The sequence below is a fragment of the Ixodes scapularis genome, unplaced genomic scaffold, assembly GCF_016920785.2.
Source record: "Ixodes scapularis isolate PalLabHiFi unplaced genomic scaffold, ASM1692078v2 PGA_scaffold6__148_contigs__length_123643588, whole genome shotgun sequence".
NCBI classification, from domain to species: Eukaryota; Metazoa; Arthropoda; class Arachnida; order Ixodida; family Ixodidae; genus Ixodes; species Ixodes scapularis.
Window position 1 is genome coordinate 65,196,591 of NW_024609881.1, and position 25,635 is coordinate 65,222,225.

The 25,635-nt window shown below is 43.7% G+C and overlaps 1 protein-coding gene across 1 annotated transcript in view; it reads left to right on the top strand.

Moving 5' to 3' along the window:
* The window catches only part of LOC115316691 (venom metalloproteinase antarease-like TtrivMP_A), a 31,042-nt gene extending 5,795 nt beyond the window's left edge, over positions 1 to 25,247 (top strand). The window contains exons 7-14 of the mRNA XM_042294613.1: positions 98 to 169; positions 5,078 to 5,211; positions 8,507 to 8,562; positions 9,643 to 9,754; positions 9,988 to 10,155; positions 17,794 to 17,926; positions 19,000 to 19,107; positions 25,200 to 25,247. Of these exons, the coding sequence (XP_042150547.1) occupies positions 98 to 169; positions 5,078 to 5,211; positions 8,507 to 8,562; positions 9,643 to 9,754; positions 9,988 to 10,155; positions 17,794 to 17,926; positions 19,000 to 19,107; positions 25,200 to 25,247 (831 nt within the window). The remainder of the gene's footprint in view (positions 1 to 97; positions 170 to 5,077; positions 5,212 to 8,506; positions 8,563 to 9,642; positions 9,755 to 9,987; positions 10,156 to 17,793; positions 17,927 to 18,999; positions 19,108 to 25,199) is intronic.
* Positions 25,248 to 25,635: the final 388 nt, after the last annotated feature.

The window sequence follows — 25,635 nt, forward strand, 5'->3', positions numbered from 1 at the left end:
TAATGTCAGTTTTCATTGACCAAACAAAAAGCGCTTACTGAGGCTTTTGTGCTCCGCTTACTGACACCCGTTCGAATGCCTTATTTCTTCCACGAAGGTGAATGCAATCTTCAAGACGGTTCGCAAGCCCCGAATAAACCTCCAGCTTGTTGGAATATACAGGTTTCAGGTGCGTATTCATTGTCCAACCCCCACATATTGGTATCTTTAAATTTGAAAGTCTTGTTATTGCCGCCAAGAGTGCAACACAATTGTAAAATGAAATTTTTTAGAAGAAAGCAAAATATTTGTCATATAAAGTCGACTTTTTTATTCGAAAGTGTTTGGATCAGATTGCGCTTTGCCAAGGGGAATCGAGTGAGCGGAAAACAATAACTATTTGTTTAACTATAAATTATTGGATGCCTTTGATTTAAATAAGAATCATTTGCGTTATACCAGATAATATTATTTTACATTAGTATAGCTATAAAATAGTGTATTTGATGACTAGATGTATTTTTGAACATGACAGATTGACTAATATATCCAACCGATCACTGAAAATATTCCGGAAGAAATAATTACTGTAAATTTAGAGTACGGTTTAAGTGACTTTTTTCTTTATTAAGCTGTGACTTTGTAGAACGAGGAAAAAGACAGCTTAATGTTGTGTGGTTGCGATTCGCTCAGCCGACTGCTTTATGCTTGATTTCAGTGCGTTATGAGATTTTTTTGTTTTGTTTAGCGATTCCTTGATATAAAAAGCAAACAATGCATATTCAATGCATTGCATGATAGAAAAATTGTAAATTATAAAACTATTTTGGGATTAATTTCGTGGAAATGTTTTTATTCAAAATATTGTAGTGAAACAGGTATGATTTAAAGCACTATTGAAACATGACAAAAATCACGATTTAAATCGTCCAGACATTTATTCTCCACCATGCTGTTAACACTCATGTTTTCTGGGTTGCAAGAATATTGTATTGGTCAGCTTGATGCAATGTTGTGTTTTTGATATGATAGTGCTGCAGAGCAGGTTTACACAATTGTACCGGATGCAAAAATATGTTCAGTATAGTGATTTATACAATAGGTAAATATTGAAAATATGATTAGTTACTATAGAAACTACCACACGTTTAGCAATTTGTGTAAAATGAAAACGGACATGGCAGTAAAATAGATAAAAATGTCCGCAAGTGATTTACCCTTCCCAGTTAGACAACTTTTTTCCTGAATTCGTGTGTTGGTCACGTTTCACAAAGTCACGGGACGTCATTTCTTCTTCTAAATTTAGCGGAGAAACTGAATTGGTGTTGAGGTCACGTGGTGTCAATTTTCCTGCTAAATCTAGCAGGCAAATTAAAATTTCGTTTAGGTCACGTGACCAAGTCAGATGACATTACTTTTTCCGCCATATTTAGCGGAGAAGCAACATTGTTCTATAGGTCACGTGACATAAAGTCATGTAACGTAATTTCCCCGTAAATTCAGAGGGGAAATAGCAGAGGTCGAGCAATAATCCGGACCCGGAACTCCATTCTTCATTTGTCTGAGATGCATCGAGGGCGCTGCAGCAGTATTGTAGGCGTCACCGAAAAAAAGTAACGAAATACGTTACTCATTACAGCAGATGATATCAAGGCCATACCAATCATAGCTGTTGCCCATCTTTTGTGCTCTGCTCTACAGCAAATATGTAACATTCCATTAGCAACTAAAGCGCCGTTCACATATATGCGCCCGAGTACGACCGAGAGAGACCAGACCGGTTTTTTAGCCTTTTGCTGTGTCTTTGGACCAGCCCCGCCGCAGTGGAGCTGCTCCTAAGAAGTCGCAAAAGGATTAAAAACCGGTCTTGTCTCTCTCGGTAGTACTCGGTGGCAAGAGTGTGAACGAGCCTTAATACTTTTCCCCATGGCATGAAAATTCCAAGATTTCCTGTTTTGTACAGAGCCCAGGTACTTTTGACAACATTAATAACTATAGGCCCATATCCGCACTTCCCTTATTTTTAAAAGTATTAGAACATCTAAAACAAAAACGCCTAAGCAAATTTTTGAATGAAAGACATGTCTTTGTATGGCAGCAATACGGTTTTCAAGAAGAAAAAAAAAGTCAACAGAAAGGGCGCTACTTAGTATCAAAGAAAAATCAATCAACATTTTGAAAATAAACTATTTACCACTGGAATATTTTAGACTATAGAAAAGCGTTTGATCTCATTAAACTTGATATATTGTTTTATAAACTACCGTTTTTTTAGAATTCGAGGTGTTGCTTTAGATTTGGTGCGTAGTTACCTATCTTGTCGGTCACAATATTAAGTTTTAGGAAGTAAAAGTAACCAGTGACATAAATCCGTCACCCGTTACTCGAACTGCGTAACGTAATTACATTACCCGTTACTGTTTTAAAAAAGTAACAAGTACGTTAAGCGTAACCGAAAATAAGCAACGCGTTGCCGGTAACGTCATTACATGTAACGCGTTACCCCAACACTGGCGCTGAGTCACCAAACGCTGAACAGTCTTTGTGTCAAAACAACGAACTCTATGTTTCCCTCACACTCAAAAATATAACGTTCCGCTCCGAAATAGAACGCGACCCAATCAACAGTGAGACAACAATTAGGGGCGATGTCAAGGTTTGTATAGAGGAAACGCAGAGAAGAAAAGTGCCCCTACCTTGAAGGTTACATATGTCACAAAGAGCGGCAGAAAGCAAACGGAATGGTTTCGTTTCGTTGCCGTTACAATTGATCAAGATGCGGGGCTCCGATTTTGACTGAAAAGGACAACGTGAAAAGCAGACCCCGTAAGTGGCTCTATCCAATTTGTCTATGACGATATATTTATGCATGATAGAAACCACTGTTATTTGATTCGTTTCTTACTTACTCTTATTAGCGCCACCAGGTATATGCTTAAAGGCAGTTAACATGCCATTGCACATTTACGCTCCTTTTACTTATAGGCGACCATAACCATGCAGCAGCGAGCCGAGGCTTGTGAGGGACCAGCTGCGCTTGGCGCTCAAAACGTCAGCAGCACCCAACCCGAATACGCCCATGCCAAGTTTGTTTAACGAGGAACTTCTCCAAACCTGCTCTGCAGTTTCCTTCCAAAATATTATATCTATCACACCTACGAAGTATCCTGTAAAGTTTCTTAAACGAAATCACAAAATTTATTCTGGGTGCCGGATGAAGACGCAGCAGATGTACCCATGTTTGCCAGCCTGAAGGATTCGATGCATCGAGAAAGGCGCTCAGCGCAGGCACCAGGTCCTTCATCAGCCGGCACACCGCAAGACAACGACGCCCACAAAAATACAAAAATAACAGAGCCCTTTATCATCGACGACCGCAGATACCTCGTTTGAATTGTTGCCTTCGCAACACGAAATGGCATGCAACGGCTATCGTCAGTTCAAATTATTTTTTTTTGCGGACGGGGCTTTTTTTTTGTTGTACCTTACATGTGTGACGAACTTGTAACTCTGCATGTTGTAACTGACGGAGTGCCTGGCGCAGCCGTTTGCTTTTTGTTGTCGAGTCGGCTAGCTAGAAATTTATGCTCCTGCTTTTGAAGGTGTATGATTACATTCACATCTGCTGGGATTCCTTCCTCGACCCCTGAACGTTTCATGACAGATTTTTAGCAGGCGCTTTTTGGTGGTTTGCGCGTCGTGTTTCCCCAGGTTGTTCATCGCGGGTGCCATTTTCATTTTTCCGCAATAAATGTGGGCTTCCGTTCAGGGGCTGGGCTCCAAAGCGCATATTCCATAAACAGCCAGCTAAGGGCGCTCATTCGTAAGCTCGTGGCACTTTCCTTTGTTTCGCCTTCGTACATCCATCGCCCCTGGGCGTTTCTTCGTCGGGGCGTATATTTCTCGGTATTCGGGAGCTCATTGGATTACTTGATTACTTTGAGGCGACATCGATACGGGCATTTTCCAACTGGAGCGGTGGAACCATCACGGAAGCACTGAATACAAAACCAACAACCATTTGGAGGCATGGAATCGAAAAATTAAAGCCATGTGAGGAAGATCGCACCCGAACCCCTTCGTGTTCGTTGATTTAATCGAGAGAGATGAGGCCCAAACAAGAGTCATCTTGCTTCAAGTTGAAAACGAGCGAGCCGTACGTGCGCGAGGCCGCAAGTGGGCTAAAAAAGTAAAAAAACTAATGGAGATTGAAGTACGCTGTCGCAGTGGCGTCATTCCGCTTTTTTTTAAATTTCTGAACTATGCCCAAGCTTCTTTTGAAGTATAGGCATTGCTGAGAGCTTTAGCCGAAGAAATAAGTGTGTGAAAAAAGTTGCAGTCGATTCGGTGTACCAGTGTGTGATGTGTGAGAAATAAAACCAATATACGTTTTGCCGCAAACATGTGGTATCACTCTAATCGAATGTAGAAAAATGGTTTTGAACAAGCCTGAAAGGAGGGATTGGAATCGGAGGGGGGATGCTCGTGCGTGCCTGTATACATATCTTATATCTGACGGTATGTTGGGGCCCCGAGTAAGGTAAGAAATGAGCGTCGGCATGTGTTGCGAAGAAGGGTTCCTATGGTTCGGTGAGGGTAACAAAGAAACCACTTATTTCCACCATGACCTTGCACTATTTTAATGTCGCGATAGTATAACACCGTGTAAATGAATAAGAAATCGAAGACATATGTCTCAAAGTGATAGTGCCAATCAACAGCAATTGGGGATTCATCTGTCTAAATCAAAGTTGCAAAATCGCTCCTGTTCGCGCAGTCAACGCCGTCGTTTTTTTTTCGAAGTAACCCTTCGTTTTTTATTTAAATTGTGTACACTATTTATTTTTTTCGCGAGAGATGGCGCTGTCAAAACAAAACTAGCTCATTTCTAGTTCGTTTTCGCAAATGTCCCTATGTTTTATTTGACTTATTTTACTTAGTAGGCTCAATAAAACGTATTGCAGAATTTGATAAACAATTAGAGCTAGAGACATTTTTAATCTAGAAAGTACTACTTTTCGATGATAACGGCGGTCTAATTTGTGATTGAGAAAGTAATAAAATATAAATATTTTCGTTTAATACTTTATGTTTACAGACGAAAGAAGATGAGTATTTCGTTGTGGAAGAAGATAATGTAGTCTCGGCGGGTGAGTCACTAAGCGCCTTTGGAAAATTCACGAAAAAGACCAAGTTCGCAAGGCCTGCCGATTTCTACCTGATGCTGTTTGGGTAAGCAAGATCACGTAACTCAGCCTGAGTTGTGCCGCTGAGGCAGAGATCCTAGTTCCTATGGCGATGCAATGCTCCCGAAGGATATGTGATAGATTGAGGCGTTCGTGCGACAATTTTCGGGCTTACAATAAATTAAGCACTGCCTAGATCAAATCATTGGCTTCCATAGCCCCCCAAAAACAAGGACTAGCTTTTATTTTCACTCAAAGGCAGTCGGGGATTTTTTTTTTTTAGATAAACGAGCACAGTTAGCTTTTACCTCTTTGCCGGAAAAAGTGGCCACATGATCTTCTATTACGGATTCTAGGCAGGCAAGTGGCGAAACCTTGGCGGAGGACGGATGGGTATTACTACAGGGTGATTTAAGGAGAGGCCAGGCTCTTTAAATCGACCGGAAAATTGGGTTTCTTAACCTATCGCGCTACGATTTTGTGCAGCGTCGCCAAGATATGGTGCATTTCTTTTTTTGTAAAATTTGGCAAGAGCAAACTTATTTAGAAAAAACTGAAGAAAGAAAAAGACTTAGCTCCTATGAAAACGCAGCGACGCCATCGGTCTTCAAACAACACGGTCCCGTTTTTCACGGGAGGCAAGAGACGGCGCAAGCGGTCGCGACGCCAACTGCCACCAACGAATGAGCATACGGCATCCTTAGCAGACAAAAAACTGTAGTTCCTTCTTGTTACCGAACCTTTTTTTGTTCCTGCAACTGTCGCCGCCTGCGGAACGCGCGCCGCTTTTGAGTCGAAAAGATCGTCTGCTAAAAACGCCGGCTCTCGGGGCCCTATGCTCGTTCGTTGGCGGTGTTCGTTGCGCCATCTCTTGTTTCCCGACCGAAACGGCGCCGTGTTGTTTGAAGACCGCTTGGGTCGCTGCGTTTCCATAGGAGCTATGCCTTTTTCCTCAGGTAAATTTGCCCTTCGCAAAGTTAACAAACAAATATGCACCATTTGTGGGCAACGCGGCACTAAGTCGTTGCGCGATAGGTTAAGACACCGAATTTTGTGGTCGATTTAAAGAGCTTGGACTAACCTTGAATCACAATGTACAGTAGGGCTATTCACTGCACCGCAGTGGTTAGACGCAAACTACTAAAATGTTCGTCTAACTGTTTCTCTCACGAGCCTAACTCGAGCGATTATGCACTGCTCGTGTCGAATACTCGAGCCGCCTTCGACACTTTACCCCATATGGTGTGATCCATGTAACTGCGTCGTTAATTTTTCCGAAGCAGAATAACATTTTACCAATACAGGGAAGCTCCTGAGCTACTACTGTTTCCTATGAGTACAGTGGAATATATCGAAACGTTTCCGCAATGAATATTAAATGAAAACCAAACCATTTCAAGTTATGGTATTTGAAAACAGAATCCCCTGGAAGATGAACACACTTGATGCAAGGTCTTTCCAGCTTTTCTATTCACTCTTGGAGCGGAATTTTTTCGAGGCCCTCAAATACGGAATTGAATTCCTCAGTTACCTTTTCATTCGACAGAAATCTCGTTCTAGCCAAGAGTGATTTAGTTTTGGGAAAAATATAAAGTGTATGGGAATCCAAACTTCTATTCTCTTATGTGTTTTGTTTTCTAATCGTAGCAAATGCCGAATGCAGATCATTTGCTAAGGAATAAGAAAATGCGACACCCATCTTTCGGAAAGCTTTTTGTTTTGAATTCAATTCATTACGTAAAATATTATCTACTGGGTGACGGGAGATGCCCACGGCTTCCTCTATCTTGCGCACTTTTGTTCGGCGACATGCAGAACGTTTCGTCTACAGTGTCTGACGTGCTGATCGTTTCACTGTGTAGCGAACCTGATTCGTCGCTTAATGTGTGCCACAAACCTGGAGCTTGGAATCCTCCAAAACTCAGTGTTGAAAACAAAGGCAATAAATATCAAGGACATCAAAGCTGAATTTATTTTCGTTTTTTTCTTTATATATATATATATATATATTATGACCACTGGGCCTTTGATTTTGTTATGATTATGAAAAAGAAAACATTTTCATGGTTTCCTTTAAAAAATGCATCTTTATCTTTATTTTGGCATGGTTCAGTTATTAGGGGGCGGTATCTAGTTACACACATATGTGCTTATATGTGTCTATCCGATATGTGTTCAAGAGAGGACACATGTGCGCTGATATCTGTCTCCTCTTTGTCTTCGTCTTTCTCTGCGCTGTATTTACCTTACCTAGTGATGACCAAACTCGCCTGCATCGCCACCTTTGCTAACTTCGTACTTCGGTGCGACTCGTGCCAGCAAGCTTGTGTACAGATTATCTCAATCCAAAATTCTAACATGCGCTCTTTTTTATGTTCCGGTTAAATTGACTTTACGGCAAGGTGACAAGAGACGTGTAAAAAAGTTCTGTTGCCCCTCAAATCGAGCGGTAGAGCTGCATAAGTCTGGCGAATACGCGCTGCATGCTACAAGTTATTCATGTATTATTTCCAATGACAGCAAAGCCCTTTATTTATGTAAATCCTAGGGATCTCAAATTGTCAGTATTAAACTGTCGCAAGCATTGCAGTTTTGGTTTTAAAATTTCCTGTCAGCAGACGTTAAGAAACAATTTCCTGGAAACAATATTTCTCTTGGAAATATTAAGTGAAGTCTTCGATATTGTCGATTGTTTATGTATAGTAAGTGAGTTTAGCGGACATTTAATATTTTTGCGGTATCTTAATGTTCTAAATACAAAAAGGCTTATGATTTTGACTATGCACAATTCTTTTCTCTATCTCTACGTTTGGTTCAAAGCGATGGCCTAGAGAAAGGCGTGGTAGGGGCCGCGGGTAAATATTCCATTCAAAATCGGGAGTTTTTTTAGATTGACAGGGCTGGTGATGGGTAAACGCAGACGATTATATTCTCATCTGAGTTTTTGCATCGCCAACCTTGCACCGATATCACGGGTGGTAACGTCAGCGCGCCACAACCCTTCCCAAAAGTTCCAAAATTTTCTAAAATCGACTATTTTAGTGCTTTTTGATGACGCTCAACTAAGTTTTCATTAGAATGATATGTTTTCTTACGAACTAGAACGTTCATTCACAAGTTTTAGTTAATAATCTTACGCATCGTGGCAGCTCCCGTGTTACGTCCCAATCGCCGTGTAAGTCATCTGCCGAGACTGCATAAGTGTAGCTTCCACGGATTTTCTAGAAAAGGACATCTAAAGCCTAAAAAGCACGAACTATATGTACATACACCGTTTCATGTGATTAATGTTCATAGCAGCAGGGATGCGCATAATTAGTATTTTTATAACTTCATTTCAGGCGCCGCTTAGGAACACGTAACAAGGAGACTAAGAAATTATCTTCTAGTATTTACGGTAAGAGAGCGGGGTCAGAAGATGCTCCGGACCACACATTTATTCTGAATCTTGAGAAAATCGGAGTTTAAACAGCTATTTCTTAGAGATGTATAACGAATACCGAATGATATTCGCCGTTTCTGCTAGTTGGTAACACGGATTTGTAAGTTGGTAGCCGTTTTCACGGAAGATGGCCTTTGCTGAATAAAATTCACATTGTTTGCTTTGAAGTAGTTGGAGAAAGTCAAGTTCAAAATGTTTTTCAAGCACGTTTTGGCCACTTAGCTAAAAAAAAAATTTGGCGAGAAGGGTTGTCGTCAGATGATGGTCATAAATATCACATTCAACGTATATCTCTTGAAAATTTCACTTATATTCGTGGTGAGATTTCTAGAACACCAAACGCGAAAATCAACTACAAATTATGACTTTACATTTTTATTCTACGTAAAACTGTAAGGCCGCAAGTGTACGTGTGTCCACAAAAATAGTGTTTTTAATGACAAGACAGCCTTCATTGCCCAATGCTTAGTGCCCTCCAAATGGAGCTCTAACGGTTCAACCTGATGCCAAAGTTTTAAAACTCAGTGTTTGCAGATTAAAAAGTTAGAAGCAATTTTTTTTAAATTTTACACTGGCAAGATGAGTCCCGTTTTCAATGGCCGACGTCACTCCTTTTCAAGCCTTTCCTAAATTTCCTAAAACTGTTTATAACCTTTGAGTCAGCAAGTTCTGATACTTCGGCATCAGGTTCGAGCACCGAACGCTGCATTTGGCCGAAGACTGGGAGTTTAGTTATTCGTAATTTAGCTTTGCGCTGAAACATGTAAATGTAGATGTTTGTTTGCGTGTTCGTTATGTTTGTTCAAGCACACCACCAAACTTCTAGATACGGCTTGTTCCCTTTGCATTCGAGAATTTCGCACAAGCGGTCACGCCTCGGCTAATTATTAACTTTAAGAGGCTGAACGTCCCATAATTCTAAATACCTGCTTTTCCAACGAGAGTGATTTTAACGTCACTGCTTACTCTTACCGCTTGAAAAAAAAAACGTTATTGAATGTATTTGGTAAGCAACAGATGGATTATTATTTCCAGGCCGCGCCTATGCCGGAACGGTCTGCGTGAAAGGCGCTAATGTGGGAATTTCCGGGGACGTACCTCCTCTGTACAGTAGATTCACCACAATAGCCCACGAAATTGGGCATTTGTAAGTATCTCGTCGCTTCCTTTATAAACACATGTGCTCACCGTATCATCAGGGAAAAGCTTTTTTTAGTTACCGTTAGTAAATCTAATGCCTCTTATCATCGCCATGGACAACGCGATATGGGCCGAAAAGAAGCGTGACCATAATGAGCCTTGCTTTGCGTTTCTTAATATGTCCCTGAAAATAGTGTTTACCATTAGATGGTTTTCTTAGCATGAACAATATTTTCGCAGGCTCGGGAGCGCGCACGATGGAAGTGGTCCCATACGAAATGTCCGAAATCATCCTGGTGCTGTTGACTGTGGGTACTCAGATCAATACATTATGAACTCTGAAGGGTATTATGGACCGCCTTTCGAGTTTTCGCATTGTAGTGAGAAGGGGATGCAATTGGTTTTGAAGTAAGTACTTGCTTGGACTTCCTTAAGCGCTGGCATCATCGAACCTTTATTTTCCTTTGAACCCGTGACATTTCCTATGCTATTATTTCACCCTTATTTTGAATGCATCGTTTGCCAGTTGATGGGGATGTTACTTGTAATCCTAGTTACTTAAATCGTAGTTTACTTAAAAGGTAGCTATATCCACCACACAAATGGTAACGCTCAAGCGTCACCATATTACGAGAGGCAACGAGGCGCTAAGTTCACAGCGAAAATACATTGTATTGTGGTTGTACTTTTATTCTCGATATAAACAAATTATGGTCATTATACCGACTTTAAGGAACATCAAAGCGTTTGCCAAAATGTAGCTGAATCTATTTAACTTCACAAATAATTTTTTTTTGAGTCCTAGTGCGTCCGTCGGTTGTTTCGTGTAAACGAACTGAACCGAAAGAAACACTACAAGGTTGATTGATTTGACGCCCTTAAGGCCCGGTCACACTGAGGCAACAGTCGGACAACTCTATTCGGCAACACGACATAGACGCGTTTCCGGCGACCCTCTCACGTCGCGGCAACAAGAACAGCAGGGCAACATGTTGCTCTCACCCGGAATCCGTGTTGGCCGATTTGTTGTCCGACCACCCTATCATACACACTAAACATTTTCACGCCCTTATTGGTGTAAATGGCATGGGTCACAACTCACCCCCTTATTGGTGTACAAACACGCCCTAGAAAAATGGTGTTATTTGTCACACCCTCAAAAACCGGTGCAATCCCTTACACCCTACACAGAAAGGAGTGATTCTGCTCTACACCTATTTATTAGGGTGTGATGGCAGCAGTACACCCTACCAAAAACGTGTACTGCAGCTAGAAGAGCATGGTGGGTAAACCCCGAGACTAGTGACAAAAAAATTGGGAAAACACAATACTGTCTCAAAATGTCTTGAGACGTGTTGTGTTGTCCCGATTTTTTGTCCTAGTCTTGGGTTTTTTTCACCATGATCCTTCACCAGCTCGCCTGCGCAGTAGCTCTCACTTCATTCAGCTACAAGAAGTTATACTAAATGTGTAACACAGCACTTCATCAAAAAGTATTTACGGAGAAATGATTGCTAACAAATTGAAACATGTGGAACACTTTATTTTTTGAATCCAGAAAAAACGTGCATGGACCTTATCTCCTTCTTTCGTGAATTCGCGAGAAACCAATGTCAAACCTCAAATGCTGGCATTTGTGACCTAGTGTTAAGTTTTTGTGACAAAGCTACAAAATTCTTAAAGGCTTAATATAAATGCACTCAAACTTTAAATAAGGCTTTCCTTCGCCTAAACCTACTTTAAAGCTTTCTAGCTCTGCTGACGTAGGCAAAACTCGACAGGCTGGCAGAGACGGAACGACCGGGAGTTGATTGAGGCGTAAGCAGCAGTTCATGCTTGTAAACAGTAAAATGGTCTATTGAGACGGAAGCAGGACTACTACCAGAAGCATGCTTGCAGAGTACTTACAAATAAAACACCGATCTCATGTAATCCGTGATAGTTGCATAATCCGGTTCGGGCACCACAGAAAAATTCGCAAACACAACGTCCAGGATGAAGGCGGTCTCACATTCAACGGAACTCTCGCCGTCGCCGATGAGCAGCTCTCTGTCGTGATAGATGCACAATCCGATTCGGGCAGCACAAAACTACGCAAACACAATGTCGAGGATGAAGGCGGTCGACCACAATCAGCGGAAGTCTCACCAGCGCCGACGAGCAGTTCTTTGTCGAAACGCGTCCAACAAACACAGCACAATAATTCCATGGACTCCGACGAAATTCACAAATATTACCAAAAAATTAGTATGAACGTATTCCGGCCGTTCAAGACGAAAAACCACGGCTGCGACTGCAACGCACGAAAAACAGAAGAACACTGACGCCTGACGGAAGCTTTTTAGAAACTGGACCTACGTGGCCCCTACACTCACCGTAATTTGGAATACGGCAAAGACTTCGGCCCCAGTGAGCCCATCAGCGCGTCGGAGCGAGTCACGTGCCATATTATAGTCCAAGCGTCCCTGTCCTACGGAGAACGGTCACGTGTTACACACCACCCCTCTGATTTGCTAGAAGTGGCCTTTGCACTCGCTCACAGCCACACGAAGACACAAAAGAAGGTGTGGAGGCTTATCAGAAGACGAGGTCAAAGAGGGGTGGACAAAGCAGCTAATCTCCCTCTGCGGCTTTGTATAAGCCACCTGGGCTGCCCAAGGAGGGTCGCAAAATGGGACACGTCAGGACTTGCTTCACGCAATGGCGTGCGTGCTCTGATGCCGACCGCGAAATCACGAAATAAATAACACAAAACGAATTCGAACGCATGAAACAAGAGATGCAATTTCACCCGTACGAAAAAAAAAAAAAAAAAAAAAAAGCGTCGGGAGGCTAGATATTTTGGTGTCAACCAAGGATCGCGTACTCTAGCCGGGGTGTCATAAATTCGGCACTTTCGATTGTCTTGCGGAATTGTTTCGTCAGAACTACACACAAAAATAAAATCTCAGTGAAGGTGCTATAAGTAGTGCGAGGGCCAGTCAGGTGAGTTTGTAATACACGAAATGAGGGCGCCACGGCCCATAGTTTGTTCAGTGGTTCAGCGCAGGAGGTCTTTCTCTGGTTAAAAGTAAGCAGATTCCGTTTTGCTTCATCTTGTTTTTCTTTTCTTTTTTAACGTCGGATTTTAGGCGGTTAAGAAATAGACATACCTCGCCGGCATAGGCCATTCATGCGGGAATCTTGACGCTCAACCAAGAACGGCATCGCCTACGGTATGTCAGGATGGCGTCGCCGCGACCCATCCTTTTTTTCACAGATATTGGCTGGACCAAAATGGTAACGGCGCAATTTTTCATATTTGATCCTATATCGTCGCAATGCTGTGTGCTGTTTGGGTTGTATATTGGCACGTCTTCGTTCATCTTTTGCGAGTGGAGATGTCTTGTTTTTAAATCGAAGTTGAACTGATGAAACTGACGCACACGCGACACGTAATTTTCGGCTCCTCTCGGACGGGGAGTTCGATCGGAGTTGCAAAAACTATACTCCATCACTTCCTAACCATACGCGACTTCGTGTAGCGATTAAATATACTGGATGTTTATACCGCCGTACATCAGCAAGAGTTTCAGCAAAGCAATAGGCATTAACGGATATGAAATCATGGGTGTATTAGACTGGCATCACCATAACGTCCCTTTCACACCGTGTTAATACAGGGCGTATAATTCGCCCATACACCCTTTTTACACGATTTCAGACGCCATCGCAATAAGCGAGGTCGTAAAAAGGGTGTGGAAGGTATGAAAAACATCAGCACACCCTTTTTACACCCACCGATATTCAAATATCGTGTAAATGAAGTGTAAGAAGGGTGTTTTTCCTAACTTACACCCTTTTTACACGATTATGGGTGTTATAATGTTTAGTGTGTACCACGCTGACGGCGGGCCCAAGGCTTGGAACACTCCACCATCTTTGATTGTTTACCTTCGTTCGTGTGTGGCGAGGCGTCACTGGAAATGCGACTCTTAAATGTGCTACATCATTTAAAGGGCTGGAAATTTCCACGGGACCACATCAACTAGTTACTGTGGTTAGAAAACTTGACACGGGAACTATTTTCCACCTTTCTTTTATGAAGATGTTCTCCTTTCGCTGACAACGGTATAGCCCTATACGAGGAAGATGATATTGCCGATATATGTTTGGAATCTACGACATCGTATAAGGTGTTTCTGTTCAGTTTTTTTCTTTCATGCAATTCCGATATCTACTCTAAAATTGAGTTAGCACCTACAGTTCCTTGAAGCGTTTTTGAAGCGTGGTGTTGCGCTGAACTGACAGTGCTTAAAAACGACGACACCGACATTATCGGCCTTCATTACAATAGGTAAAATGAATATTTTTCCACGCTGTACACTTGCTTCCGCCTGCTATGTGATCGCTTCATTCCCCAAAACGTCCTGGGAATTTTTTAATCAGTTCGGGTGTCTGGTAGCGGCTGTTTCCTAGTGCCAAGCAAGCAGGCTAAAATATCGCGTTCTTTTATTGCATTTGTAAAGTACGACAAAATCTCGCAAATGTGTGTAAATAAAATAATGAGAGCGAAAAATTAGTTCTTTATTGAGGACCTACGCGGCCTTATACAAACTAACTCAAAATTATTTGGAATGCAGTTAACACCCAAGCACACTTCCAATCCCTTTTAGTTTACTGATTCTTCGAGAAACGAGCTGGATGCTGTTGACGTCCGTGAACGAGTTGGCAATTTCTTTAGTGAAATGTTTTCTGATTAGTGATATGTTTTCTGACGAGACCTTTCCCTTGCTAGTTATTTTACCTTAACATATTATACTAACTCATAGGGCTCCAATTGCTATGTGTGCGACTGGTATTCACGAACTGGTAGAAAATCTTGAACAAAGTTGAGCTCCAGTCCCTGACATTATTTAAACAAAAGTGCTTAGGCTCTGCAAATAAGAAGCTTCCTCTCTTCTGTGTTTACTCTTCCAACACTCCTTACATGCTGGTAAAATTCCTGCAAATTGGAAAGAAGCAAAGTCACCCCACTTTTTAAGACCGGTCAAAGAAATGAGTTGACGAAATATAGATTGATCCTTCTGACAGGTGTACCTAGTAAGCTGATGAAGCATGTAATTTTCTGGAATATTATGGATCATTTGCCGGACAATAACTTGCTCTTTGTAAACCAGCACGGTTTCTGGCTGTATCATTCTTGCGAAACCTAGCTCTTTGAATTTGTCACAGACCTTAATCAGAAACTTCAGTTTAAAACAGAAACCCATGCAATTTTATGGACATAAAAGAAAAACATTTGACAAGTTACCACATTAACGACTTCTTCTTAAATTACGCGCTTTGCCAACAGAACCATCTGTCATACAGTGTAATTGAACTACCTCGTCGACCGCTCGCAAAGTGTCTGCTATGAACGCGAGTCCTCATGTCATTGGAACGTAAAATCAGCAGTACCACAGAAAACCGTGCTGGGTCCACTACTTTCCTTTTGTATGTAAACGACTTGTCCCCTACTATCCAGTCCACCATCGGTTTTTATGCCGATGTATGTGTCATTTATAGAAACCCATCTAGCATTCGGGATTCTATTGAACATCAGAACGACTTCATTACAATTAAACATGGTGTCTAATGTGGAAAGTGAAGATAAATATTTCTAAAAACAAAATGTCAAAATTTTAGTACTAAGCGAAGTCCAGCAGAATTTAACACTCACTCTTTTCGATGGGGTTCTTGAACATGTGGATACATATAAATATCTAGGGGCTCATTTCACATCAAAATCGTCTTGGGAAGCCCACATCAGTCACATAAGTGTAAAAGGAAATGAAAGCCTTGGTTTTCTAAGTCAAAATCTTCACATGGCAAACTGTGAAACAAAGCTTGCAGCATATACCGCCCTTATTCAATCTGAACTTGATTGCCCTTTAATATAAAAAGCCACATCATTTTTATTTGACACGAAAAGCAGAATCAGTGCAAAATAGAGCCGCACACTTCATTCTTAGAAATTACTCGCGCACAAGCATCACCTCACTAAAGGAAAAACTCGGAGTACCAACTCTTGCACACAGAAGGAAAATCTCAAGACTTGCATCATTGCATACTTTCTACTACCACTGCCCATCGAAGAGATAACTGTATTGCCGGACTGCACCACGTATTTCCGCGCGCACTGACAATTCAGAAAAACTTCATTTGGTCACTCCACGGTCAAACCTTTTCAAATTATCCCCATTACAGTTAGCTACATTCGAATGGAACTCCCTTCCTGATAATATTGTAATCGTCCCAGAATCCTCTGGTTTCAGAGCTTCTCTTACCGCTTACTTAAACGCATAGCAACCGTAACACCTGTTTTCTTGTTTTATTTCTTTTCTGTTTGTGTTATGATTAATGTTGTACTTGCCTCCCTTTATGTAAAGCCCCATGGGCGCCTTAAGGATATAATTAATAAAATGAGATGAAATCAAGAATCATTATCATAGTGGTCGTTTTAATGCTTTTACTTTTTGACCTTTTCATTCTTGCGTTATTTTAACAATACCATATCAGCAGCCTAGTACAGACATGTCATTTTATTTCACTAGCAGTAATGTGAGCTGGTCTCTCGGTAGTTCCAAGATCAACAGCAGTTTGAACGTTCACAACCGCCTCTGTGACCATTTTGACAAGCACTCGCCATAATTATGCAATAAAAACATTCATAAAATTATTTTAGCTGCACGAGAGCCTTAATTATTGTTGGATAACGTTTTCCAAGCCTTTATTTCAGTAAGCTCATAAAAAAACGATGTTGATAGGAAACTAGCTCTGCCCTTAAAGCTATAGGTGCTGTCTCGTTGTCGGCAAGCAATTCGCCCAGCCAGTCATAAGAGCAGCACGCGTTGTCCAAAACAAGTTGGTTTTGTTTTTTTGTTTTTTTGCCGAAAGCTGTCATACCGAGGTAACTTCTTCGTTGTCATCCATGTTGTGCTACTCTTGCGGCGATGCCACAGGGTTGTCGGACAATATGGGAAGGGAGCAACAAGTTGCACGATTGTTGGACAGCACGTTGTGTTGCTGTTGCCGTCGTGTTGCCTCAGTGTTACAGGGCCCTTAGAATTTTCGTAGGCACGCATTTTGGATAATCACTCCAATTAAAGAGGATGTAGTATGTCGGCTGCCTTATGCTAGTGGAAGGATATTTGTCTGTCTTTCTTCTTGTGTGTTCCTTAAAGATGTAAGTGTTGTATTATTAATCTAACCTCGTGAATCAGGAAAACATCCGTTATAAAAATATTCCCTGGAGAAGAAGAACAAGGGGACAAATGACAAACACATATCTCCAAACACAGTTAATTTCTCCTATGTGTGTTGAGATTCGTGTTTGTTCTTTGTCCCCTTGTTCTTTTTCTGCAGTGATTACTTTCATCATGCTTTTCAACCTCGCTTGCACCTTTGAAATATTTTCATTATAATAATAACCTTAATAGGCAGCCATTCACCCTTCCGTATTGAAAAATCTCATTTGTGTGAGAAATATCTGCGTCCAATAAACACATATGAGTCATACAAGATGTATAAGAACTATATAAAAAATTTAAGAATCTTGTGAAAAGCTTCTCATATGTTCTTATATGTCTTATATAGTTCTTTCTATGTTTATTGTATGGTTCTTATATGTTCTTACATATCTTGCATGATTCATATGTGTACTGGCAATAAGAAATTTTTTTACGAATGGCTTTTTCTTTAGGGTTGTTGGAGTTCGATCCCCGGCAGCTAATAGAACCCGTTAGCACTACTGACGCCTAACTCTTGATTAGCTCAGTAGGTAGAAAGCGCCACTGGAAACAGAGAGGTCCCTGATTCGATACCAGGACCAGGCGGATGTTTTTCCTCTTTCCCCGATGTTCCTCTTCTCCAGGGAATATTTTCATCACTCTAGTGCAGCTCGCTTGCACCTTTGGATTAATTGCATTATCATGAACACATCCGTATTTATTCCATTGCAAACACCCAGATTTCGATATATTGTTATTTTAAGACATATAATGACCGATTCTTGTTTATTTCCAGGCTACGTGGAGAGAAATGCTGGAAAACACAATCCGACTATGACTTTTTAAACGTCACCAAGCAGGTTGCGGACCGTTTCCTCACACCGGAGAGGTTTTGTCAAACCATTCACCCGGAGGGATACTATTCGGCCGTGAGCATCACTCCCCTTCCTCTTTGTATACCCTTCATCTCCCTAAAATCCGCTCCCCTACCTCTCGTCAACGCGCGCAGCATGCGGAAGGTCTGTTCCAACAGTACACGTTTTGTGCAACCACAGCATTTGCTGTCGCTACAAATGATTGGTTTCCTTCTGTTCCGGTCCGCTCGCAAACTTTTTTTTTTCTTCTTTTTTTCTTCTTTTTTTTTTTTTTGCTGGGAGAAATGCTATTCACGACTTGGGTTCTTGAAGAGAGGATATAAGGGTGCTCATCACGTGGATCCGGAGTCACACGCTCTGCTGGCTGTCGTCAAGACCCCACTGTTGTTGGCAATCGCGAATCTTCCGAAAACAAAGGAGAGGAGACGGCGATAGTGGGAAGGCGAGGAGGAAAGGCGTGCTGTTTGTATGGTTGATGCCCTCACAGAAAACGTAGGCCCGCGCAGCAAACTTCTCGCCTTTTAGAAGCCTCGACACTTTTTTTTTCCGTGCACGGCATTTTTTGTTTTGTTTGGGCAACCCTTAAGTTGTGCGCTAACAAACACGTTCCCAATAAGAAAAGCTACCTTTCAAGTAATGCCGATTATGTCTGTGCTGTGTCATGAACATACGTCACAGCTGAGGCTCCCATAGAGCGACGTTCTTTATGGTTGGAGAAGTACAATCTCGATTTTTTTTTTGTAAGAAAGAACAATGACTTTTTTTTAAATTTGTTCATTCACATGAATTCAAACGCCTCTTAGGTATTGCATATATAAGGACTAGACCGTTAGATATGAAACCCAGACATAAACGGATGTGGAATCGCTAAACATGTACCGGAAATAGAACCTACTCCACAACACATTATCTTCTATAAAAAATAATACAAGTACGACTAAAGTTTAATGTTTTCACCCAGGCATCGCTTTCGGAGACCTTTAGACACTTGCTGTAGCATCTGTGGTTATGTGCACATATGTTCTACAGAATTTGATATATAAATTAATATTGAAAAAAGTAATCATACATCTGTCCCACAGCAAATATTTGAAGTTAACTACCTTTCTTGCAACAAATATTTTCAGAGTATGGAGGACTGCGTCATAAGGTGCCGTAATTGGAAATTGAATTTGTACGTAAAGACGAACATATACTTCGCTCCGTTTGGCTTCCCATGCGGGGATAATGGAGAGGTAGGATATCCAAAAATACCTTGTTTTTAAGTTTTCAAGCAGCTTGGGGGAGCATGGGTGTTTCTGATGAGTGTAGAGAAGGGAACCTGTCAGTTAGGGGAGCTAGAGTACCAACAATTTAAGAAACGCAATAACTGCCGGATACTGAACATCTTACCATTGCTTGGTAGCTAATAAGATCAAGGCATCAGTGGATAAGAGCGCCGAAGCGCCGATCCCGCTCTCAGAATCAACACCATAATGGTCCTCACCCTGTGATCTTTCAGCTGACAGCAACTCTTTGTGTGCTTCAAGAACGGCTTACCAGTATATACTCTACTCGCGAACACTAGGTAGAAATTAATGTTATATATATTGTCCCGGGTGGTGACCAAAAGAACAATAAATAGACAGAAAAAAATTAACATTTAATGTGGCGAACTAGTGCCAAAAACAAACGGGTACAAAATAGAATAACAGAGCGTCGCGGGCGTCGAAGTCGGCGCAACAGCAGATTTGAACGCTGGTTCGAAACTGACTCTGGCTCGCTATCCGAAGCCCCCATGTAGACGAGTGAGCTTCTGGAATAATCAGCGTAGAAGGTTCGACGCGTAGAACATTCGGAACGGGCTCCCGTACAAGTACATGCGGAACTTCGCGATTGCCCAGACGTCCGCAAGGCACTCCTCTTCAGTCGTGGAGTAATTTCTCTCAGATTTGGACAGCGTCCGACTTGCTAGGCGAAGACTCGCTCCGTGCCTTCTTGCACTTGAACCAGTACCGCTCCAAGTCCTGCATTACTAGCGTCCGTGTGAATCTCGGTTTCTGTATCCTGATCAAAGTATCCTAGGACAGCAGGAGTGTGGAGTCTTCGCTTCAGCTCGTCGATTGCCTGCTGCTGCTCCTCGGCCTATTTGAACTTCTTGGCGTCCTTCGTGAGGTTTGTGAGCGGTGCGGAAATCCTTGCGAAATCTCGAACGAAGCGCCGAGAGTAGGGACAAAGTCCGAGGAATCTTCGCACAGGCTTCTTGTCTTTCGGCGCTGGGAATGCCGCGACGGCGCGAGTCTTCTCGGGGTCTGGGTGGACGCTTTCGTTACTAACCACGTGGCCTAGGAACTTCAGTTCGTCATAGGCGAACCGACACTTTGACGGTTTCAGGGTGAGTCCGGCGGTCCGTATGGCTTGGAGAACTGCTCGGAGTCGTCGCAAGTCTCGTCAAAGTCGCTGGAAAACACGACGACGTCATCAAGATAGACGACACAGCTCTGCCACTTCAGTCCTGCCAGTACGGTGTCCATGACACGCTGGAAAGATGCTGGCGCCGTGCACAATGCGAAGGGCATCACTTTGAACTCGTACAGTCCATCCGGCGTGACGAAGGCTGTCTTTTCTTGGTCCGGTTCGTCGACTTCGATCTGCCAGTAGCCGCTCTTCAGGTTCGTCGATGAGAAATATCGAGACTGGCGCAGCCGGTCAAGAGTGTCGTCGATGCGGAGGAGTGGGTAGAATTCTTTCTTCGTCGCCGCGTTCAGCTGCCGGTAGTCCACGCAGAACTTAAGTGTTCCGTCCTTCTTAACCAGCACGACTGGAGAGGCCCACGGACTATTATGTCGTCTCTCAGCATCTTTTGAACCTGCTCCTGGATTACCTCCCTTTCTTTAACGGAGACTCGGTACGGCCATCGATGCACATGGCGCGCGTCGTCCTCAGTAACGATGCGGTGCTTCGCAACGGCGGTTTGGCGTACCTTCGACGACGTCGCAAAGCAGTCGCGGTATTCGGCGAGGAGATTAAGAAGCTGCCGTCGCTTCAGGCTCAGAAGCTTAGGGTCAATGTCGAGCTGCGCTGGCGACGTACTGTCTTGCTGAGGTGGCAAGGTTTCGTCAGTAATCACGGCGATCTCGGCGGTGTTTTGAAGATCCTTGACGTGACCCACGGCTGCAACTTTTGTGACGTGTTGAGTCTATTTCGGAAGTTCGTCACGAGGACCACAGTCCGCCCATCCTGATGTTCAGCTACACCTCTTGCGACGCCTATTCCTCTTCCCAGGAGCAATTGAAGGTTGTCTCCCAGGACAAGTTCGTCGCCAGTGGCTGTATCTGCCGCGACGGGTACGACAACACTTGATCGCGGAGGCAGGTTCACGTGGTCGACGGCGACTCGGACGGCGGGTGACGCTGGTCGGGGTTTCTCTGAAGGCGGAACAGGCTTCCGCAGCGTCAATCTGTTCTCACCCACGTCGATGACGGCGCCGTATTCGTACAGAAATTCCATGCCGAGAATGACATGTCTGAAAAAGTCTTGTAGAACGACCAATTCCACAGGGCACGTATCGGCGTGAATTTCGACGCGAGCAGTGCAACTTCCGACAGGCGTGATAAGGTGTCCTCGGGCGGTTCGAATTTGTGGTCCTCCCCAGGGCGTCGTAACTTTTCGCAGGCGGCGAGAGAGCCTCCCACTCATGACTGAGTAGTCTGCTCCGGTGTCCACAAGTGCCGATGCGTCTTAGCCGTAGATAACAACGTTTAGGTTGTCGGACACCGTTGCAGGAGCTTCGTTGCGACGCATAGCGTCGGGAGAGTGGGAGCGCTCCGGCGTTCTTGGAGGCTCTTTACTTTGGTCGTCTTCAGCAACGCCACCTCCAGGCGTTGCCGCACTTTGTTTTCCCGACGATATAGGGGAGACAGGCTGTCCCGATGAGAACGGCGGAAGGGCGAAAGCGCACGTCGAGGCGAAGGCGAACGGGAACCTCGGGGTGGAGTCGGCACCAGGGACAGGGGTCGTCGGAGGTACTTCTCGATGTCTCTTGGTCGCTCCCCAAGGCGAGGTCGCGGGTCGCTCGGCGCGAAGCCTCGAAGGCCAATTTGTCGGTACGGGCAACTCTGGTAGACGTGATCGGCCTCGCCGCAGTGATAACAGAGTGGTCGTCGATCGGCCGTGCGCCAGACATCTGTCTTCCTAGGCGCCGGTTGTTCAGTGCGGGCGAGGTGGGGTTGCCCTTCTCGACGTAGGAAGGTCTGCGGCTCTGGTAGGTCCCGTCGAGGTGTCGCCGTATGTAGGTGAGGGGCTGTTGTCGTCCGGTAGCTGTGCCGTAGCTCAGCTTCGGTGGTTCAGGAGCGGCGCTGGTGAGAACTTCGGACTGCAGCGCCTCCTGAAGTTCTTCCCTGACAATCTCGGCAACTGCCCAAACAGCACAGAGTTGGCCAGTCATCGGCCAATGGCTGGCAATGGTCCTTGGCCAAGTGGCCAGACAGTGGCCAGAGACTGGCAGGTGACTGGCCTTTATCTGGCCAGTGGCCAATGGCCACTGGCCATCAGCCATCGGCCAATCATTGACCAATGAATGGCCACTCTCTGGCCACTGGCTAAAAGACCATCGCCAGACATTGTCCATTGGTTGGCCAAAATCTGTGCTGCTTGGGTGAGGGCGTAACCGGCCTTGTGGCACCAGGTAGCAGATTCCTGATTTCCTCCCGCACGACGTCCCGGATAATCTCGCGGAGGTCCGGGCTGTTGCAGCTGGAAGTCGAGATTGCAGCGACGCCGGGAAGTCACTGGTAATGGGAGGCCCGTGCTTAAAGGGCACGTTCGATGTTTGTTGCCTCCGTGATAAAGTCTTCGACGGTGATAGGCGGGTTCCGCACAAGGCCTCGGAAGATGGTCTCTTTTACCACTCGCATCAAGAACCGCAGTTTCTTCTCGTCAGCAGCCTTTGGGTCGGCGCGGTTCATGAGGTGGAGAACGTCCTCGACGAAACTTGAGACGCTCTCGTCTGGCCCTTCGCTTCTTGCTTGAAGAAGATCCTCGGCCCGCTGACGTCGCTGCTGGCTGGCGAAAGCACGTTGAAGCTACGCCTGGAAGTCTTGCCACGACGAAATTGACGCTTCGTGGTTCTCGAACCAGGTACGTGCAGTGCCTTCCAGAGCGAAGTAGATTTTTTACGGGCTCTGCTCCGGACCCCGTCCGTCGAACCGTGCGACGCGTTCGTAGTGGCGCAACCAGTCGTCCACATATTCATGAAAATTGCCACTGAAAGTCGGCGGCGACCTTGGTGGGGCCTCCACGTAGACAATGGACGTCGGTGGCGTTCCGTCCGGCTGCGACGTGGTGTTCATCGTCGGCTTCGGTAGCTTCTTTGTCCTGTCCGGCAGTGGTCCAAGTTCCGGGGGTAGGCCGAGTTTGCGGCGACTTGATCGGGTCTCGGTCCTCTCTTCGTTGGGTCCTCGGAGGCTCGGGATCCGACTTGCACTGCGGGCCCTCGTAGGGGTGTGCTGAAGAGACATGCGTACAACGCACCTCCATCAAAATGTCACGGGTGGTAACCAAAAGAACAATAAATAAACAGAAAGAAAGAAACGTTTAACAAAGCGGACTTGTGCCAAAAATAAACGGGTACCAAAGATAATAACAGAGCGTCGCGCGCGTCGACGTCGGCTTAACAGCAGAGTCGAACTCTGGGGAGAAACTGACCCTGGCTCGCTATGCGAAGCCCCTTGTGTACACGAGTGAGCTTCTGGAATAGTCGGTGTAGAATGTTCGACGCGTAGAACTTTCGGACCTCGAACAATCCCAACAGGGTTCTCGAATTTACCAGAAAAGTAAATTGCAGGAATAACAAAAGATGCGTCTCTCCCAGGAATCGAACCCTAGCGTTTCGCGAGGGAGGCAGGCACGTTAACCCTTAGGCCACGCGCGCGCCGCCTACTTGGCCAACTGTTCGTACGGCAATAGTTTTTGTTAGCTCGACTCTTTAGAGGTGCAAGTAATATCCAGCTACAATCAATCATTAGTGATACACTGCCTGTTCTTTTAGGCTTTTTAGATTTGTTTTCAAAAACGCCGTGATTGCTACACTAATACAGTCTGCCTTTTTTAATGGTGCTAAAATATAGTGTCGCCCCAGCGACCTACCAAGTGCAGCTGAGTCACCTAGGGTGGATAGATTGTACAAAAAAAGCTGAACTTCTCTTTGTTGCACCATCAAAGAAGATAAGCTCCTCAACTCTCAATGATTAGAGGTTTCCTTTTCCCGACTCTCCTCTTCTCTGGAATTCCCTCTGGCATTGTGGAAAGAGTGAAGAAGTTCGTGAGAGGAACTTATTGTGCAATTTTATAAAATCTACCTTTCTCCGAACCATTTTTAAAATATAATTTAGGCCTTTTTTTGTAAAGGGTTATGGGGCGGGTTCAACAAAAATATGGTTTTGAATGTATGGTAAAAATCGGACAGTTAAAATTCGGCATCGAATGTAACGAAATAACTAAGCCTCTCACAGTTTTGCAATACAAACGGTACATCGGTAATTTAGTTTTTTTTTTTTTTAGAACTGAGCTAAAAAAAAAATATTTCACATGTAGCTTGAAAGAAACATACAAATACTCAAACGTTCCTCTAAGATACTATTGGGATAGATGTGCACCGCGACACTGCCCAGTTCTGTCTATCGCCGGTTTCACATTGAACAGAGAGGATTGCCAGCAAGAGCAGTCTTTCGAACTGCGTAGAAGATGAAAACGACAGCAGATTGACCAAGCGCCGCTTATCCATTTCAAGCATTCTTAGTCTGATGTTAATTACGAACCACTCTTTGACGTGAAGCTCAAATGAATTGGACTTGTGCTATCTGATTGCTCGTTCAAAGAAACCAAACCCATTCGGCATGCCTCATGTTGCTCGCACTCACATTATAACCGGACGGAAAACAAATGAGGAGAGTTCGTCACAAATTGCAAACAACTCAAACCTACGTAAAAGTGATATTGGCGCAGGAGGCGCTATTTCTCTGTCAGTATATAGGTCGTATACGTATATGTTTGTTTTGTCTTAAGTTGTTAGCACGTGTATACACAAAGGTACTACAACTAAATGTATTCAGACATAGCTTCTTGCTAACCTTGTCAGATATTCGTTGAATGCTTATTTTTAACGTATATCTTGCTTTAAAAACCGAAAACAGACCAGTACGCGTAATAGAGAGATCCTACTTTAAAACTCCTGCGTGGTGCTTAGAATAGCGTACCAAGCATAAATTGACGGCTGGCTAACGTTCCTCGGTATCTCGCCACGACAAATTTGAGAAATCTAAGATGAAAATTGTTCTTTCTTTTTCAGCGGTGCTGGTTCGGAAACTGCACAAATATTGACCGCGAGGTCTCTTAAACAGTAACAAGGTGGAAATTTCCGGTCTAAATATTCATGCCTCTGAAGAAGCATAAATAAAAGCGTTTCTTTTGCCTTTCGCATTGAGCGTTATATGAGAAAGAAATCACAATAAATATATGTATTTACATTATCGTTTTACAATAAAATGCCTATTAAAACTTTCTATGAGCTTTATTTAGCTTTAGCTGCAAAAATAACACGAAAAACGAATTACAGAGACTTCACCTAACGGGTCGTTTTGTGTAACGGTTAAGAGTTGAGCTTGTTGGTACATACTTGTAATTACATCAGCTTGAACTTTAGAAATATCTAGAACACACAGACAGAAAGGACAGGATATGACACACAGCTGTGTGTCATATCCTGTCCTTTCTGTCTTTGTGTT